Genomic DNA, 18,318 nt, shown 5'->3' with positions numbered 1-18,318 from the left:
ATCAATGACTACAAGTCCTTTTAGTTACTCCTACTATGCCATCCAGCCCACCAACCCTTTTTTCCCTACCACCTCCCTCCACCTTTTAGCTGGAGAGCTTTCGTGGGGATAGGAGGGGGTGGGATGGAACAGCAGCCAAAGAGAGTGAGGGGAGTAAATGGCCGTGACTTACAGCAACTGTTGGTAGGAGGTGCCATGGTGGTGTTTGAAGGTTGTGAACAAGTTGGGCAGATTGTGGTAGGATGCATGATCTGGATAAGAGAGAATCTGAAAAAAGATTTTTTTTTTCTTTTTTTTTAAAATAACAATTTTATACTAGCAGAAACATATAATTGACAATTCGTATGGAATTTATGCTACATAAATTTGTGGCGAGAAGCCTAATCAGTTTATATAAATATAAACATAAATATAAGAGAGAGAGAGAGAGAGAGAGAGAGAGAGAGTTGAAATAGACATTATGCATGTAAGGCATTTATAAGTTCAAAGCTTTTGAACTTTTGCAAATGGCACAGATCTATAAGTCGGTGAGACAATAAGTATCTTTCGTACCCCTATGGTGCTTATATATATATATATATGTCGTATTGTGCTGATGCTTGGACCAGTGTGAAAAGATATGTTACTGCAATGCAGAATGAGATATACCATCTTGATTACTGATTATTTTTCAGCAGTCAAGTAAGAACTTTGGCTCTACCATGTAGCATCTTTACTCACAGTGTGCGCTTTGCACACATTATTTGTAATGACCACATATTGAATATGTATTAAAATATTAAAGAAATCCATTCCATATGCCAATGCGCACTAGTATTTACTAGACTGACCGTGGGTCAAATAGAACTACCATCTGGTGAATAAAATCATCCATGTGTTCCGGCAGTGGACTTGTATAAGATCTACTGTATAGCATGTATATGATACATCTAAGCCATAACATATATGGTTGTCCCTACTGCCAACATCCAGGAACAGAAATTTAAATTGCAATTTGTTCATCACCTCTAAAAGCATGGGTATCTAAATTCAATTGGTTAGAGATTTTTCACCCTAACATTAGACTCAAGCCAAATGCTACTTTGATTACTAATTTACTATCCATGTTGTGATAATTTGATACATAATTAACATCGAAAATCATTTGATTTACTTACTTTAAGTGCTTATGCTATTGATGATCTATTTGAGTTTCAACTTCAATGTCTCATCACGTGCTTTCCACAAGGGTGTATGTGTGTTGCATTTGGCATGGGAGTATCACGGGCACATGCACGTGCACACATGCATACCCATGCATACATGAAAATCTAATTGTCATTTCAGTTATTTCCAGAATATCTTCTGTCACTTCTCTCCATGTCCTAATGTTGCAATTTTATTTGCATTCAGATATCTTAGCTAAGTTTAGTTGTGAATGTATTTACAGAATTACTCTTCCATTAGAATATCTTCTGACACCATTTTGCTTATTAATTTAGGTTCTGTTTGTTTGCACAGCAAACGTAGTTGAGATGATACCAAACCCTCTTTTGGACAGAATGGAGGTCATTGCTCTTGCTGGTTATATCACTGATGAAAAGATGCATATTGCAAGGGACTATTTGGAAAAGACTACTCGTGAAGCTTGTGGTATCAAATCTGAACAAGTATGATTAATACTGCACTCGTATTGTTAACTATATGTCCCCCTGAAAAGTTGCTGGAAGTGGTCCGTTTTCTTTCAATTTATCTGAAATTGGCATATTGTATTTGATATCATGTCAAGAAATATCCCACTCAAAACAGATTATATATATGTTTTTTGTGTGCATGATAAAAAGAGAAATCTGTGCCTTTGGTTATGCCTATTTTTTTCAAGTTTGCCATTAGATTTTCTAACCAAATCTCATCAAAAACATTCTTTTATAATTGTAGAATATTGTAATTCATGAGAACAAGCAGCCTCTTTGATTCCATGAAAATCCCATCCTCCCAAAGAATCATAATATGTTTTCCATCTCACATTCCATTACAGTCAAAATAAGATTAGAGACTGAACTTGTTCCGATCTTCTCCATATATGAAGGAGGAGCAGAGCTGTCAAAAGACTAGAAAAACAAAATGCTTGTTCTAAAATGGTTAGTCAGTCTGATTTCGGTTTTCGTATCAAGGACTTCTCTCTCTACCCCTCCCCTCCGCCCTCCTGTCCTCCTGCCCCCCTCCTCTCCCCCTGCACCCCTCCAATCATCTTCACCAGTCCAATCTCTCCTTCTCTATTCTTAAGAAACCTTTTCTATTAGAACACCCTTTTCACTTAATTTTCATGAATAAAGAGAAAATGATAGATACTTTGACCTCTCCATCTCTTTCCTAGATCTTATGGTCTTATGTTTCACATATGAAATATCTCATTATATCTCTCATCAGAGCATAGAAAGAGAATTGCATGAGAATATGGAAGGTATAGTTAGGAAAGTTTTTATTTCTCATGACTGTTTGGATTTTAGATTTTACTGATTTTTTCTATTTTAAATTGATAAATAGAATTTATATTATCATTCAACACATTTCTTTCTTTTTTTATTATTTTTATACTGGGCATGCATCGCATGTTCCTGTAGACAAGTGTTTGTGAGTGTCTGTGTATTGGAAGATCATTGTCAGAGAGAGTAGAGCTACATTCTTCATGGTAGGATCAAGGCTTTCAATTTTGCTGGTGCAAAATATTTGATGGAACAAAGAAAGTTTATCATTCTATTGATAATGCTGCAAGGTTTTGATATGTTTGTGTTACTGTCATAGCATTGCATTACTTGATTTGATATACTCAATTTTCTTTTTCCAACCTGTTAGCTACTGAATGGACCTGTTCAAGCTTTCAATGGTTCTGAAGTCATAACAATGATTCTAAATGAATGATTCCATAGCCTAGGAGTGGTGCCCTCCAGCTCCCACTAACCCCCACCCCAAACACCCCCTCCCCCCCCCCCCCCCTTCTCTTCCTTCTGAGGGGAAAGAAGAAAACCTTTAAAAGAAAGAGAACATTCTCATTCTTCTTTTGTTTCTGGTCATATAATTTACTCTCTTCGAGACACATCATCTGCATAAGCAATATTTTTTTCAACTCATAAATGGATTCTGATCATTGCAATAGATACTAGGGATCAGGATTTCATCACGATTTATCGAAATATATTTTTAAATAAAATATTCTAGATTAGTAAATCTCCTGAGATGTTATCTGCTACATGGTTAGAGAATTATAGCAGTTTGACAGATCAATTACAATATGAGACAGATAAACACTACGAGCATATCAGTGCCTTTGAATTATCATGAGCTGAAAAATATTGTAGAATTCCTGATTACATGAATTTGTGCCCTGTTGTATTTTCATCTTAGTATTTGATTTGGTGGATTTTTAGCTTTGTACATGCTGACCCCATTTAGATGGGAGAAGATGATTTGGTTATGGTAGAAATCTTGTCCAAGGGAATTATTCACTTGAGAAATTCTTTAAATACCAATTATTTTCTACATATTTAGGATTTCAAATTATTAATCCGTAAACTTTTAAGGATCATTAGCTGATTAATAAAAATAACTCGAGAATAAAAACATAAAAAGTAGTCTATAGCTCCCATGCAAAAATTATTCTATTCATAGTTTTTTGTCTTGGGGTTAAGCAGGTACCTGGTCTTAGGAAAATTAATTTCAGAAGATGCTACAAGGAGTTGGTCCAGTTGGTTGGTAGCACTTGATATGGCCAATGTTCTAACTTGGTTGTGTCGCATGACACACTTCACAGGCCACTCAAAAGATTGTTATTCATGAACTAGAGTACCTTTACGAAAATTAAAAGTTATAACTGTGATTCAATATTAAATCGTTAGCTTTTGCCATCTGGAGATCATGGTGGAAAGCTCAAGCCGTCGCCTTATCTCACCATTTGTCTTTATATATTATATTAGAAAGGCGACTGAACATTGCTTCACTGTAAGGAAGATTAGTGTCTGAATCATTCAGCATGAATGTGCTTTTCTAGGATTAACCTGATGTAATTGGATCATCAGTTAGAACATATATTTAGTAATAGTGAACATGGATTAGTGGTGGCTGAGTGTCTCATGCTACTGATAGAATGTTTTACAGACATATTTAACCATGTATACATGATCTATGCTATATTGGTTTATATTCTGTTAACATTTCTGATCAATGTATCCAGGTTGAAGTGACTGATGCAGCTCTTCTTGCTCTGATAGAAAATTATTGCCGAGAGGCAGGTGTTCGGAATCTTCAAAAGCAAATTGAGAAGATATACCGCAAGGTTTGTGACACAGTCGTTAGAACTTCAGAAAAGAAGTATCAGTTTTTAAATCTAAATATTCGTAATTTTATTATTTATTTTCAAAGTAATTGTTTTGCTAGCAAATCCCAACCATAACTGTTGAGCATTGGGTTGCCTCTGATGACGAGCCACAATGTTATCGGTATGCTTTCTTCAGAAAAATTAGTAATGACTTTGAACTTCAAACGGCACCGTATACAATCTGAAATGCATCATGAGAACACAAGATGCTTGTTACTAGGTGATATTTTGATTTAGTTCTGGTTTGAATGCGTGCATGAACATAACAAGCTAGTTATGATGTTTTGACCAAAGTGTCTAGCTGGTTGTCCCTATCAATGAAAAACCCAATTGCCTCGATTTTTTGTAACTAGTTTGCATATTGCTTATGCAAGACATTTGGGTATTTGGGTCATCTCACAAATAGGTATACTTGTCGGATGTGCTAGTTGGAGAATTATGGGAAGGATTAAAGAAACAATTAGAAATGTTAAATTATTGACCTGCTAGTTTTGGCTTTCTGAAATTTTTATTTTAACAGGATATTTGAATTGGTGGTTTTTCACTTGTAGCTTTCCAAATTGTTTATGTTTTTCTATTAAACAAATGTTTTCCTTTACAAATTATTGCTTCAATTAATGCATCTTCTGGTGTAGTTGTACTTAATTGAAGTTTATTTTGTCATAGGCTTTACACCCCTTTGAGAGATGTTGGAAGTCAATATTTCTGTAATCAAAAGCTTTTCTGTGAAAGTCTCCCCTTTTAGCAGTGATTAATCTGAATGTTTTCTGGCCATTAAATATGCAGAAGCACTAGTTTCATAAGCATACATGCATTTCTATTACTATCATCTATGAATTCTCAGTCATTCCCTTCATTTGCATTTTTATGACCATTGATGTATATTAGATATTTAAATTTGCATCTTTTCCTATCAATGAAATAAATATTTTGATTTCAGAAAACCTTGAATATTTTTCCTATTCATGACCGATTTTATTCTTATGCTTTAATATAGATAGCTCTGCAACTTGTCCGTCAAGGGGTGACAAATGAGCAATCTCTAAAAGTCAGCCTTCAGCAAGGAGCCAAACAGCTTAGAGAGAAATCTACTGAAGAGCCTACTCAAATTGCAGATGATGGTCCAGGGGGGAAGAAACTGGAGGATGGGAACTCACACGAAAGGGCTACAACAACTACCTTAACAGAATCTGAACAAGCAATTGAAGTCTCATTACATGAACAGCCTAATGGAACTGCCACAGAAGAATCAGAAGCAACTTCTCATGAGCATCTTGTTGAACAGTTGGAGGCTGACAAAGTGCAGCCAACTCTCTTATCATCAGACGGTATTGCAACAACAGACCAACCCGTTGATTCAAAGGTATTCTGAGAAGCTAAGTGACTAAAACATGCATTTTATTGTAGTGTAAGAATTGGTTTAACATTGACACCTACTAGTGATTTTTCTTACAAGTCCTATGTGTAAACTTTTTTTTTCACATTAGTGGAAGGATCAGTCAGACGATAGAAATTACTTTAATGTAGTATGCATATATGTTAACATATGCATATTTATGCACCGTATATTCATTGTGTCATGTATTAATTGATTGATTTCTCTATTTACAGGTCAATATAAAAACAAGTGATGTAAAGGATGTGAAAGTTGATAATGTGATTGAAAAGGTCATAGTTGATGTCTCAAACCTGGCTGATTTTGTGGGCAAACCAGTATTCCATGCCGAACGTATATATGATCAGACTCCAGTAGGAGTTGTCATGGGTCTTGCTTGGACTGCAATGGGTGGTTCAACATTGTATGTTGAGACCGCCCTAGTGGAGCAAGGAGAAGGGAAAGGTGCACTTCTATTGACGGGTCAGCTCGGAGACGTCATGAAGGAGAGTGCGCAAATAGCTCATACCGTAGCGAGAGCAATATTGCTTCAGAAAGAACCAGACAATCCATTTTTTGCAGACTCCAAGCTCCATTTGCATGTGCCGGCTGGTGCTACCCCCAAGGATGGACCAAGTGCAGGGTGCACCATGATAACCTCAATGTTGTCTCTTGCCATGAAAAAGCATGTTAAAAAAGAACTTGCAATGACTGGTGAAGTAACATTGACAGGACGGATTCTCCCAATTGGTGGGGTATGTTATCTCTGTGACATAATCTTTATTCATCATTGTGACCGACCATAATAATCGAAAGTTCATAGTTTTTTGTTTTCATGATTGTTTTAAGACTTAATGTTTCTTATTCTTGTTTTGGTTTCCAACCACGGGATGTGCGACATACTCTCTGTCTTTCAATTCATCATATTTGTCCATTTGATCTTTATATGCTATATGATTTACCATCCATTGTAGAAATACCTGAATCTAGGAGTTTATATGCATGTGGTCATAGCCTGAATTTTTGAGTTGGAAACTGCAAAGCTTGACATTTTTACTAAATTTGCAAACTTCCTATATTTGATAAAAATCATTCTGAAGTCTTATTTTGAAAAATAACACCAGAAATCACCATTATTTAGTATTATTACTGCTCTGTGACTTTGTTTTTTTCTGTTAGTTTTTAAAAGTTTCATTCCTACCAAACAGGTAAAGGAGAAGATAATTGCTGCAAGAAGAAGTGAGGTGAAGACTATCATATTCCCATCAGCTAACAGAAGAGATTTTGATGAGCTTGCTGCCAATGTGAAGGAAGGCCTTGAAGTTCACTTCGTAGATGATTATAACCAAATATTTGAGCTGGCTTTTGGAAGCAACTCTAAGCCACAAATCTAAGTCTCTGATCCACCTGTATTGGGTCTTCACATGTTATAGTTTTCTTGACGACTGCAAGAAATTCCATGGTAGTTCTTCATGATGCAGCCACCATGGACCAATTCCAAAGAGAGTTAGCCTTTTATTGAGGTCATGGACAATTCCTAACGGGCTTCCTAGAGCATCCATGATTTGAATGCTTGCATGTACTGATGCCTGAAGATTGTTTATTAATTATGTCTTACAACCATTGCAAAAAAAACCATAGCACGGCTGTATTTTTTGTGATCTTTTCTGGAGGTGGATGGTGGTCAAGATATAAATACATTATTTCGGCATTTTTGTTTTCATCAATACTCAAATGTAAACTACTCTCAAAACCTAAATTTTTTATTCATTCAAATGTATGATGATAGCTGATTATTAATTTGATCATGTTTGCTGGATTGGTTTCAACTTTCAACTCCTTGTGTTTTTCTCCTTTGATGGATGTGGCTGGAAAAAAATTTAATTGTTGCCGATATTTGCATTTTAGCAGTCATTTCCTTCCAATTAGGGCATTCATTCTTTAGATACTAAAATTTGTACGAATTGGTACTTCTTTCATCTATTTTATCCATTGTTGGTGATAATCTTGGCATCGAGTCTTCTAATTTAATCATGATATTGTAGCAAGGGGTGTTCTACTAGTACTTCTTTATAAATGAAATATGCAAGATGATGACTCAAAATGCAATGCAGCTGCTAGTGATTTTTAGCCTCAAATGATGTCATTTCAAACCTAATTCAATCCATTCTCCCAATGTGATTCACATGCTGACCTCAACTCGCATGATTGATGATATCGCAAAATACCTATCAAAGATTATGAATGAGATATCTCGCCGGCTTCGCCGGTCAACGATCCACCATGACAAGAGGCTATTGGACCATAGTTGCTCTTCAGATTGAAATTGGCAGAAAGCCTCAATAATGGTCATGGGGACCATCACAGTCATTATTCTCCAATCTCGCTAAAGACTTACTAGTACTCTTTCCTTAATGAAATTTCTTTTTTACTTCAAAAATGGAGCTTGTGGTGGAGCCTCTATTGGATGAAATCTATGGAAAGGGATTGTGGGCTCAGCCATATCCAATTCGAGTTCATGTGGGAATCAGAATCCCATGATGCCATCATGGAATCAATCCCTCAGAGCAAAAGAATACCACCAGTTCCTAGCAGTGGAAAAGCCCAGGAATAGGGATGGTAGGACCAGACCCATACCCTCCTTAGACTTCAGCTTTATAGCAGTTTATTCTAAACTCTCCAATGCCAGTGTCTTCTAGTTCCCCTCTTCAATCCACTGCCACTAGTGACTAACATGGGTCCAACCTCCATTCTTTTGTGGGGCCAACTTCCCATAGTGACCAACCGACCATGTCCTTGGGAGGTCAGACAGGTTAATTTTAGACAGTAGCTTGTGGAATCAATAGGAGGCAAGACTTTTTGAGAGTTTTAGTCAAGCAAATCTTTGTGGGGGCATCTTGTGACTCATCACCCATTACTATCAGCTGATTTGCTGTCATGCTTTAACTAACGAATCAACTAAATGCTTGTTCGTGGACCCAGTTAGGTCAGCCATTCAGGCAACAATGCCGGTTCTTATTCCAATTTGAGAGTCGCATCTTGTTCGAGCTGACGACAGCTTGGCATCGACGCTCTCCGTCATCCATACATGTCAGCATTCGATAAATATGTCAACGTGGCGAGCTGCGAGGTGGTCGAATTGCTGACATGGCAATGGTGGCTCATGGCCGGCGAAAAAAAATAGAAGAGAAAAATGCATGGAGTAGGTTTCCCCCACCTTGCAAGATGCTCTTTGCTTTCATATACTCTCCAATTGATTGGTGCCCTAGATAAACAAACTAATCACCTCTACAAATGGCACTATCTTTTTTGGAAGACCTTTAATCCCTCTAATCAGAGGGGAAAGACTAGAAAGGGGATAAAGAGCTCAACATATCCAAACAAGTGGATAAGAAGTCATTGGACTTGACCTGCCTCTGTTTTTTTTTTTTTTTTCTTTTCTTGACCTCACTTCTTGAAGCCGAATATGGCATGAGGGAGTAAGTGTATTGAAAAGGACAAGCAAAGAGTGGATTGAGCTGTGCTAGATGTTTTACAAATGTTTTGAACAAGCAAATATTTTATGGGTGGCAAAAAACAAATCATCATAAAGCACTCATTAAAGATTAAAAAAAAAAGTTCATTTCGTTGATTGTATCCTATTCAAGTGTTGAATAGTGTATCCTCAGTATCTTAAACCATAATCGGAAACTCCTTAAGGTATTTACACAACTAAAGGAACTCCTTAAATACGGTTACCATCTATCTTCAAAATAAAAATCAAGAATAATATTATGATTTCTTGAGCACAAAAATATATATTTCGATAGATGTAATTAAGATGATACCATATTTTTTCCTTTTTTTTGTTGAGATGTATCATTGATTTTTGTTTTGTTTTGTTTATTTGCTCTAAAGCATGTTGCTTCTGTGAATGTTAACCAATTAAAACAATGCACTCTACATAAATATTATGTATTTTAATTTTAACTTTGAAAAAAAAAACGTAAAAGTTACGGTATGTGTTTTCTCTTCACTCCAATATACGACATCTAAACTATGTTATTGTTGGACTTATCTAATCAAAAGAAAAAAAAGATAATATTCTTTGGAACATAACCTCGCAATCTCTCAATAACCATCAGAGAGAGATAATGAAATAGATTATATCAAAATATATGTTTTTTTTAATTTATTTTTCTTTTTTTTGTAGGCATCAAGAACATTAACTTACATAAATTGTATTGAATGGTGGCAAGATACACATACATGTGGATTAATTAGTTGCTTGAGCTTTCAATGGAAGTTATCGAGCTAATAAATTGGCATGATTTTCTAGTGTCATGGTATTTTTAAGATCTTAGATGAAAAAAGGGCAAGTGATTCTAAGCAACTTCCAAATAAAATTTGGAGATTAACAACATATTAGTCGACGAAGAGATGACACAAGCTGCATTTTTTTTTTTTGGTTGACCATCATATTTATTTTAGAAAACTGGCACCTCGCCATCTGTTGTACAATCGTACCAGCTAATTCCTCTTGGAAGCTGGGTAAGATCTAACATAATTAATAATATAAATGATCTCATATGCTTTACAATTCAAGCTTCAAGTACTTACTTCTTTTTGATGGAATGAACTTATGATGAAATACCATTAATTAGTATGCCCAAGAAACCAAAAATAAAACCAAGGATGATTTTGTAAGTCAATGCATTTGTGATACTAGATATGATTTAATATGTATGACTGCAGTTTTGTGAATGTTTAATTTGACTCCATTTCTAATGTTCTTTTTTCCCCTTTTTATCTGAGGATCGCCTCCTAATTACCAAACAAAATTCAGAAAAAGAGGAACTTTTGAATTTTTGCCTTGATTTCTGCATTAATGCTATTATGAGATTTAAAATACTATGTCACTCATGAAACATCATTGAAAAATTATAAGCCAGTGATAAACAACATTAATTGCAAAGCAAACTAATTAACTGGTTTGATTAAATTGAACATAATAATGCCTCAAAAAAAATAGAATTAAATTATAAAATGGTTCCTTGAATCCAAACAAATGATCAACATATATTGTCAAAGTGCAAGTCATGCTCACGTAACACTCCATAAAAATTGATCATAAACAATGAAACAATACATTGAACAACAAAATAATCGATTTTAATAATCAACATATATCATGAGATCCATTAGAAATGTGGAGGTACGTTTTCAAGCGTCAAATCAATACCCCTATCTAACAAATAACAAAGAACTTATAATGCATCGTGTGAACCTGAAGTTGAACAAAAAGAAAAAAAACTTATACATCCGTACATAAAACATGCCAAATAGTGGTGCAAATAGGTCGCATCGAGTCGGATCCTGGATGACCCCAATCCGATCCGATTTTTTATTTGGGTCCTAATTTTGGATCCAGATCCGACCTGGTTGAAGACCGGGTCGGATCGGATCCGAGTTGGATCGATTCGGATTCAAATCGGATTCAATTTTTTTACTTTTAGGAAAGAATTTGGGCAAATCTAATTTGGTCATATCATGAGGTGCTGGGTGACCCATGACTTTGAAAGACTTGCGATTGACCTCCAGTCAGAACAGATGAACCATGACTACTAACTAAGTCGGTCTGCAAGCCAAATTTCATATCACACTATATTTTGTCCGTATGACTGATTGGACGGAACTTGGTGTCTCCCTGCTCCCCTCTCACGAGGACAAAAAAAATCCCGGACCTTCTTCCAAAATCCAATTCCATCGCAGAAAACTGGCACATGACCCATATTCAGTTCAGTGTTCCCTCACTTCCTCCCTGCAAAAGTTAAAAAAAACAGAAGCCAAAAAACAGAAACAAAAAAAAAACAAGCTACCGAGACACCAAAGGTATCAACAGTGTAATAGATCGAGAGAGAATCCTGATGGACGAATAGTGCTATGACCCACACAAAAAAAAAAACTCTCTTTTGCTTCCCCCCCCCCCCCTTCTCTTCGGATCCATTCGAGTCGGATCGGATCCGTTCAATAAACCTAGAACTGACCCAAAAAATGATTCGGATCCAATTTTAGGATCGACCCGGACCCACGGGTCCTAAAATTCGGGTCGGGTCGGGTCTCGGGTCGACCCGACCCATTTGCAGCCTTAATGCCAAATAAAGATTTAGCATATCTACATTTTTCAAAAAAAATCTAGATAAAATTAAGATACAAGTTAGCATAAATCACAATCATAAGTAATATAACTAGGGTCAAACTTGGATATGCAAGCCAATTTTTTGAAAAATCATGCACACCAAGTGGTCATGCACGTCAGCAATCACAACTTTTCGTTTCTATGGGCTCGATTCTTCAAGCACCCATCTTGATGCAATCACAATCTCTTGTTTTTATGGGCTCCGTTCTTCAATCACAAACAATATAACTTAGGACAAACCTGGATATGCAAGCCAATTTCATGAGAAATTATACCTTACACTGCATGCACCAAGTGGTCGTGCATGCCAGCAATTATAATTAACCTCTTGTTTTTATGGGCTCCGTTCTTCAAGTACTCATCTCGATGCATCACTATATAAACAGACAGCTCTGATTATGGTAGGTGGTGCATGCCCCCTAGAATATAATTTCTTCAGTTTGTTAGGTTGGCTGCGTATTGGTTGCAGCTTTTTTTTTTCGGTAACCGGATTCGGATTTCGGGTCAGATTCCAAAACCCGAAATCCGAAATCCGAAACCCGAATCCAAAACTTGATCTTCCTCCCGATAGAAAGGAGGAGAAGGGGCCAAAACCGGCGACCCTTCTCGCCCAAACGGTGGCGGTGGCCACCGAAATCTTTTGGACAACAGCCAGCCTCCTTGTCCCCTCCCTGCCGACCACCGCTTTTCCGGCGATCAATGGGAGAACCGCCGATAAACGATGGTCCTTTTTCATGGCCGTCAGGAAGAAGCCCTCTCCCTTTTTTTCGGCATGGTGGTGCGGCCAGTTGGAGACTCACGGCCGCGCTTGGCCAGTGGCCACATTTCGGCCACCAGGAGAAGAGGCCACGGTGCCTCACCGCTGCAAGCTGGCGGCGGCCGTTGCCCTCTCTCCCCTTTTCCCCTCCGCCCGCGTCGGCCATGGCAGCCATGGTGGGTCGCAACGGCAAGCCGGACGTCAGTGCCAGCTCGCCAGGGCGACAGGCCGCAGCAGCGGCCATGGCTGCCTCCTCTGTTTTTCAAACATGAGCAACAGGGTTCCGAAAGAAGCATAGTCCCCCTAGACTTGCTCTGATTATGGTAGGCCAGGAATCCCAGCTCTGATAAGTAAGTCCTGCAACCCCTAAATCAAAACCCAGGAATCCCAACTGTAAACGATGAGAGACCTCGTAACTAGGCCACCTGTCCAACTGGTCGCATGGAAGTCGGCGGATGTCGTCCTTCCTTTCCAACTGGTTGCATGGAAGTCGGAGGATGTCGCCGCTTTTGCACTGCTTCAATGTAATCCGTCTGCCTCGTCAGCGGATCCGCACGGCGCCGCCGCTCTCCACGTGGCACCGTCCAATGGGAATCAACTAGGAGCTTCGACGAGCCTAACTAACTACCCCCCTTCCCGCTTCCTTCGTTTCGTTCCCTTGAAAGGACTCTGTTTCCATAAAACGGCCTCCCCAGATTTTTTGAAACAGAGCTCCTTTTCCTCCCCTTCGGCTCTTCTCTCCTTCCTTTGTTTCCTTTTCGTTTACAATCCTTTGGAGAGCGAGTTGATTAACCTAAAGAAGGTTGTTTTTTTTTCTCCCCGTTTCCTGTCGTTTCAATTCTAAACTTATCTCATCTCATCAGATATTCTTTTCATGTTTGTTTTTGTTAGACCCTGGATTGGGTTGTAGATAACTTAGATGCGAAGATTGGATTGTTGTCATCGGGAGTAGCTTCAGTATTTGCTTAGGTTATTCTTGTATCTGCTTTTATTTATTTTATAATCTAATTTCATCTCATTAAATTGTTCTTGTGGTTGAAACTCTTGGGTGGATAGCTTGGAATCTGTAGTTTTTTTTGTTTAAAACATCTCATATGCATGGGATGTACCTTAATCGGATTGAAAACTGTGATGGATTTTACCATTGGTACTGTTGGCAATAGTGCTTAAAAAAATAATTTTTTTATATAAAGGTTTTTCTTTTCTCTGCGTTTTTTTTAATCTCATTACATTAGATTGAATACTTTAGGATTTGTTGGTTTATGTAGGTTGGAATGTGGATATAGTCTGATGTTATTCGTTTTTGCTCCCAAATATATTATTCATTAATTTTGTAGGAGATGATGGATGAAGCTGTTGGGTTAGAAGGAAGTGTTGAATGGGCTGAGCAAGAGGGGAGCTTTAATAGTTGGCTCGATAAGGTGCTTGCTTCTGATGGGATTGAGAGTCCTCGCATGGTTGAGGAAGAGAATAGACCTCGAGATAGGCCCAAAGAGCCAGACTCAAATTCCAAGAGGCAGAAGGTCAGTTCTTTTTTCTAAACTTGTATAAGAAATGTTCTTTTTTATCCGGCCATCAAGAACTTACCAAAGATAACAATAATAGGTATAAGTCAAAAAATAACTTGCATTAAAAAGGCAATGTACTGGTGAGAACTTTCTCAGATGTGCTAATGAGGAGATATATTCTAGCTACTCTGGATATTCTATCCTTATTTTGAAAATAACCAATGTTTTCATCATAATATACTTGTTTTAACTGCAAAATGTATATTTAATGAAATATAACTCATTATAGCCAAGGTTAAGATCCATTACCATCATTGAATTGTGAATCATGTGAAAATAATTAATACCTCCATCTTTTGGTATTTCCATGGCTCTAGCAAGTACCTAGTTGTCCTTGTATCAATGAGGTTTTTATGCGCTAACGGTAAATAATTTAAATTAGATTCATTTAGGGAATGTGTGTTGTCCCTAAGTTGTGTTTAGATCTCTATATGAAATTTTTTTAAGTGTTATATTGCCTACATTAGCAAGACAGAGATTAGGAAGTAAATTTGGTTAGGCTAAAGCAAGTCAATTTAGTTATGTTGATTTAGAGTGGAACAGATCAATATTGATAGTAATCATGGGCCTGAAACTGTTGATCATTTGTTCTCTCAATACTCCTTTTCAACGTTTTAGAAGACAGTTTGCTCTTTGTTATGTGTGCTCCTCCCTCAATACTCTTTTGAATTTCTTTGTCTTGACTGGAGGCATAGAAATTTCTCTAAGCCTACTTAGTCTATCATTCTTATGTTGACTGCGGCCATAGCTTGGTCATGTTGACTGCGGCCATAGCTTGGTCATGTGGTAGCTATAGCTTCAAGATGTCTCCATCTATTTAATGATTGGTCATCCCTATGTAATTACAAAAGTAAAAGAGCTTCCACCTGCACTTTCAGAAGACTAAATTTTCATTGAAGTGGATTTCTGGCTTCCATTACCCAAAGATGTCTCATGTTTTTATTTACCTTCAGAGTTGGCTTTATTATGGACTGGTTTCAGCATCCTGGTTGTTCTTCGTCGACAGACTTCAACAACTTTTATTGGCAGATTCACCTCATTGCTGCATCTCTTGTTTTATTATCTCTTCTCTCTAATGATTAATCTGTCAGAATTGGAACCTGTTCAGTTCTTTTTTTTTCACTCTGTTATCAAAGCTGACCCTGTTATCATCTTTTTAAATAAAATTTTGGGTGGCTAATCCTCCCTTCATCTCAAAAAAGAAAGAAAAAAAAGAGAACAAAGGTATAATCTAGTAGTGTGTTTGCACATATTTAGGTAGTTTGGTTTGAAGTTTATCGTGAGGTTACATTAACAGGTTCCAGTTTGAGATCGAAGGAGGTATAGTGATGTTTTAACAGATAATTACTTGAATTACAAGAGTTGCAAGTGGCATTTGAACTAGATTAACCCTGAAGCAATTGACTACATGAAATCGAGTTCGCTTTCCTTCTAATGTCCCTATGGTTATTTTTTGTTAGAAACTAATATTTTTTACAAAGCTAATTTTTTATGGAGTTCTAAATGTATCTTATCTTTTCTATTTGGCGATATTTTCTTACTGGTTTATTTATTTTTAATCTATGCAGATAGGTCCATGCACTGACAAGACAGAGGAACCCAGTCCTCTGGGTTTGATTTTACGCATAACTCCATCTTTCTTGGATCTCATTGATAGGAAGCTATCTCAAAAGAAGACCACTCCTCTTAATGGACCAACTTCGGGTACTAGTATAGAAAAACAACAGACCAGAAATGATGAATATAACATCCAACCCACATTAATGAAATGGAAGGCTTCAAATTTTCCTGCAACAAAACTCAAGATCGGCTGTTGGGAGGTAATCTTACGTCTTGACTTGATAGAACAATTTAGAAAAAGCAAATGCTCAAAACCAAATGCTCTAATTAGTTTTTCTTCTTAGCATCTAACAATTTTTTTTTAAACTATGTTTCATAATTTTAGAGGAAGTCAAGAAATGAAGGTGATATTGTAGCTAAGTTTTACTATGCTAGGCGAAAACTTGTTTGGGAGATACAAGAAGAAAGATTGAAAAAAAAGATTGAGATCCAATGGACCGATATCTCAGCAACCAGAGCACGATTCATACGGGATCAACCAGACATTCTGGAAGTTGAGGTTAGATGTTTTCCTTAGACATATATTCTCATTTTATTGATTACTTTTGCTACTTTTTCTTTTTCCATAGACTACTTTTATTGTCTTAGACATGTTTTGAACTAATTCTTGGCTTTGGATGGTTTTTTGAAGTTTCTTAATGATTTCATTCTTTTAATAACAAAATTTGGAATATTTGTTTGGGTTTGATAACTAAGATATTTGGTACCTAGTGCAGTTAAGGCAGCAGCCCATGTTCTTTAAAGAGGTAAATCCTCAGCCAAGAAAGCATACTAATTGGGAAGCTTGTTCTGATTTTACCAGTGGGAATGCAACCACAAACAGGTACATAAAAATTACATTTACGTCACTTTCTTGGAGCTCTGTCATTTTGCTAAGCCTTTCAATGGATTTTACACCTTCAAATATTTCCATATTTGTTGAAATATACTTCTTTTTTTTTTAGAGAGAGAGAGAGGAATGTATTTTTTTATTGATGAAGTAGATAAATCCTTCGATTCAGATCTCCAGTCCTTCAATGTTTAGTCCATGTTAAACTACATCTATAGGAGCTTCTGAAATTATCAAGAACAAACAAAAACAGAATAATATCTTCTTTAGTAAAGTTCATGTAATATTCTCATAGCTTGTTTCTTATTTTTATTTCCTTCAGGAGGCACTATCTTGAGTTTGCAGAAGGAACTTTGGAGAAACATTATGAAAGGCTTTTACGTTCTGATCATCGGCTACTTACGTTGAGTCAGAAAGTTTTTGCAAGCCATGATTCTCAGTTTTTTGAAACCGTTAATAGCGACATGCAAGATATGTGCATGCTCCAACCAAAATTTCCACCTATTTCAAATCAACCATCCAGCAACTGGTGTCCACCTCATCTGAATCATATTGACAATCAAGGGAGTGCTCCTACTCACATGTGGACCTTTGAATCTCATGATCCAGCAGTTGGTGCCAACCATCCACTTTCACTGCTGACACCAACACCCAGAGTTATACAAATGAATTCGCCAAGTTCAGGTAATTTGTCTTAATTTAACCCGGAGTTAATCTAGTGAGATGAGGGTGCTAATTGTTTCTTTCTTTTCCTTTTCAAGTCATGGAGTGCCTACCAACTATGAATCAAGGTGCAAGTTCTTTGAATCCAATGACATCCTACTTGGGTAAATCATTTCTTCATTAGTCTTTCATTTCATTATGTGATATTCTACTACCATGAGCTCTAGCTAAGAATTTTTTTTCCCTTTCTTTCTTTCTTCAATGTAGCAGACAACCTTGCACTTAACAATGGCAACTCTGCAACAGATTCTACCCTGAACAGAATGACTCAGCTTTGCAATCAAGACATTCAAAGTTTGAGAAGGGTCGATGACATAAGCGAGCGACAAATCCAACAACTACCCTGGGACACCTGCGCGACTCCAGCTCCTAATTTTCTTCCTGGGCGAGTCTCTGCTAATACCTTATTAACTCATACAGCTGAAACAGAAAATTTCCATGTCCCGAGACAAGGTCAATCACTCGAGGAGCATTTAATGAGCGAGTCAGATGATCTGGATGCATTTGCTGCTGATGACTCTAGGCTTCTTTCTTCAGTAAAATCTATTGGGTCAGTCATTTACTAAGAAGCACCACCAGATTCACAACCGCAATCCTCAAATGAACTGGATGATGGTAACCAAAACACCGATGGCACAAAGTCTCCATTGGAATCAAGGGACTCCAACCAATTAATCCATTCTATGACTAATTCCCATGGCACCTACAATTAATCATCAAACCTTCATTAGGCTTGGCCAAGAAAAGAGTTCTCATGGCAGAATCCAGTAGTCTTCATCATCAACTTGCTGATCTGTTTCCTGGTTTGTTTCAATTTCTTCTGCGTTTGTTTTTGTCGCAACAGAACATTCAGACTGCCGTTAGTACTGTGCCAGTAGAAGCACCAAACAGGTTATTCTACTGATGCGTTTCTA

The 18,318-nt window shown here is 37.1% G+C and overlaps 1 protein-coding gene across 12 annotated transcripts in view; it reads left to right on the top strand.

Annotated features, from left to right (window-relative positions):
* Positions 1–18,318, top strand: part of LOC120109378 (lon protease homolog, mitochondrial-like) — a 24,152-nt gene extending 5,834 nt beyond the window's left edge. For 4 of the 12 annotated variants that reach the window (XM_088713223.2, XM_088713226.2, XM_088713225.2 and 1 more), the window contains exons 5-12: positions 1,482–1,649; positions 14,002–14,187; positions 15,801–16,052; positions 16,178–16,351; positions 16,569–16,675; positions 17,004–17,365; positions 17,443–17,508; positions 17,612–18,318. In XM_088713223.2, the coding sequence (XP_088569349.2) occupies positions 1,482–1,649; positions 14,002–14,187; positions 15,801–16,052; positions 16,178–16,351; positions 16,569–16,675; positions 17,004–17,365; positions 17,443–17,508; positions 17,612–17,970 (1,674 nt within the window). In that variant the 3' untranslated portion in view covers positions 17,971–18,318. Of the gene's footprint in view, positions 1–1,481; positions 1,650–4,210; positions 4,313–5,351; positions 5,718–5,965; positions 6,485–6,937; positions 7,566–12,495; positions 13,467–14,001; positions 14,188–15,800; positions 16,053–16,177; positions 16,352–16,568; positions 16,676–17,003; positions 17,366–17,442; positions 17,509–17,611 lie in introns of those variants that run through there. The other 8 variants (XM_089928088.1, XM_088713224.2, XM_088713229.2 and 5 more) reach the window with 8 other exon arrangements.

This window comes from Phoenix dactylifera, chromosome 17 (genome assembly GCF_051530095.1).
Source record: "Phoenix dactylifera cultivar Ajwa chromosome 17, Ajwa_hap1_PhDact_Kaust_v1.1, whole genome shotgun sequence".
NCBI classification, from domain to species: domain Eukaryota; kingdom Viridiplantae; phylum Streptophyta; class Magnoliopsida; order Arecales; family Arecaceae; genus Phoenix; species Phoenix dactylifera.
Note: the sequence above shows the minus strand (reverse complement) of the source record. Positions and strands in the feature narration are given on the sequence as shown.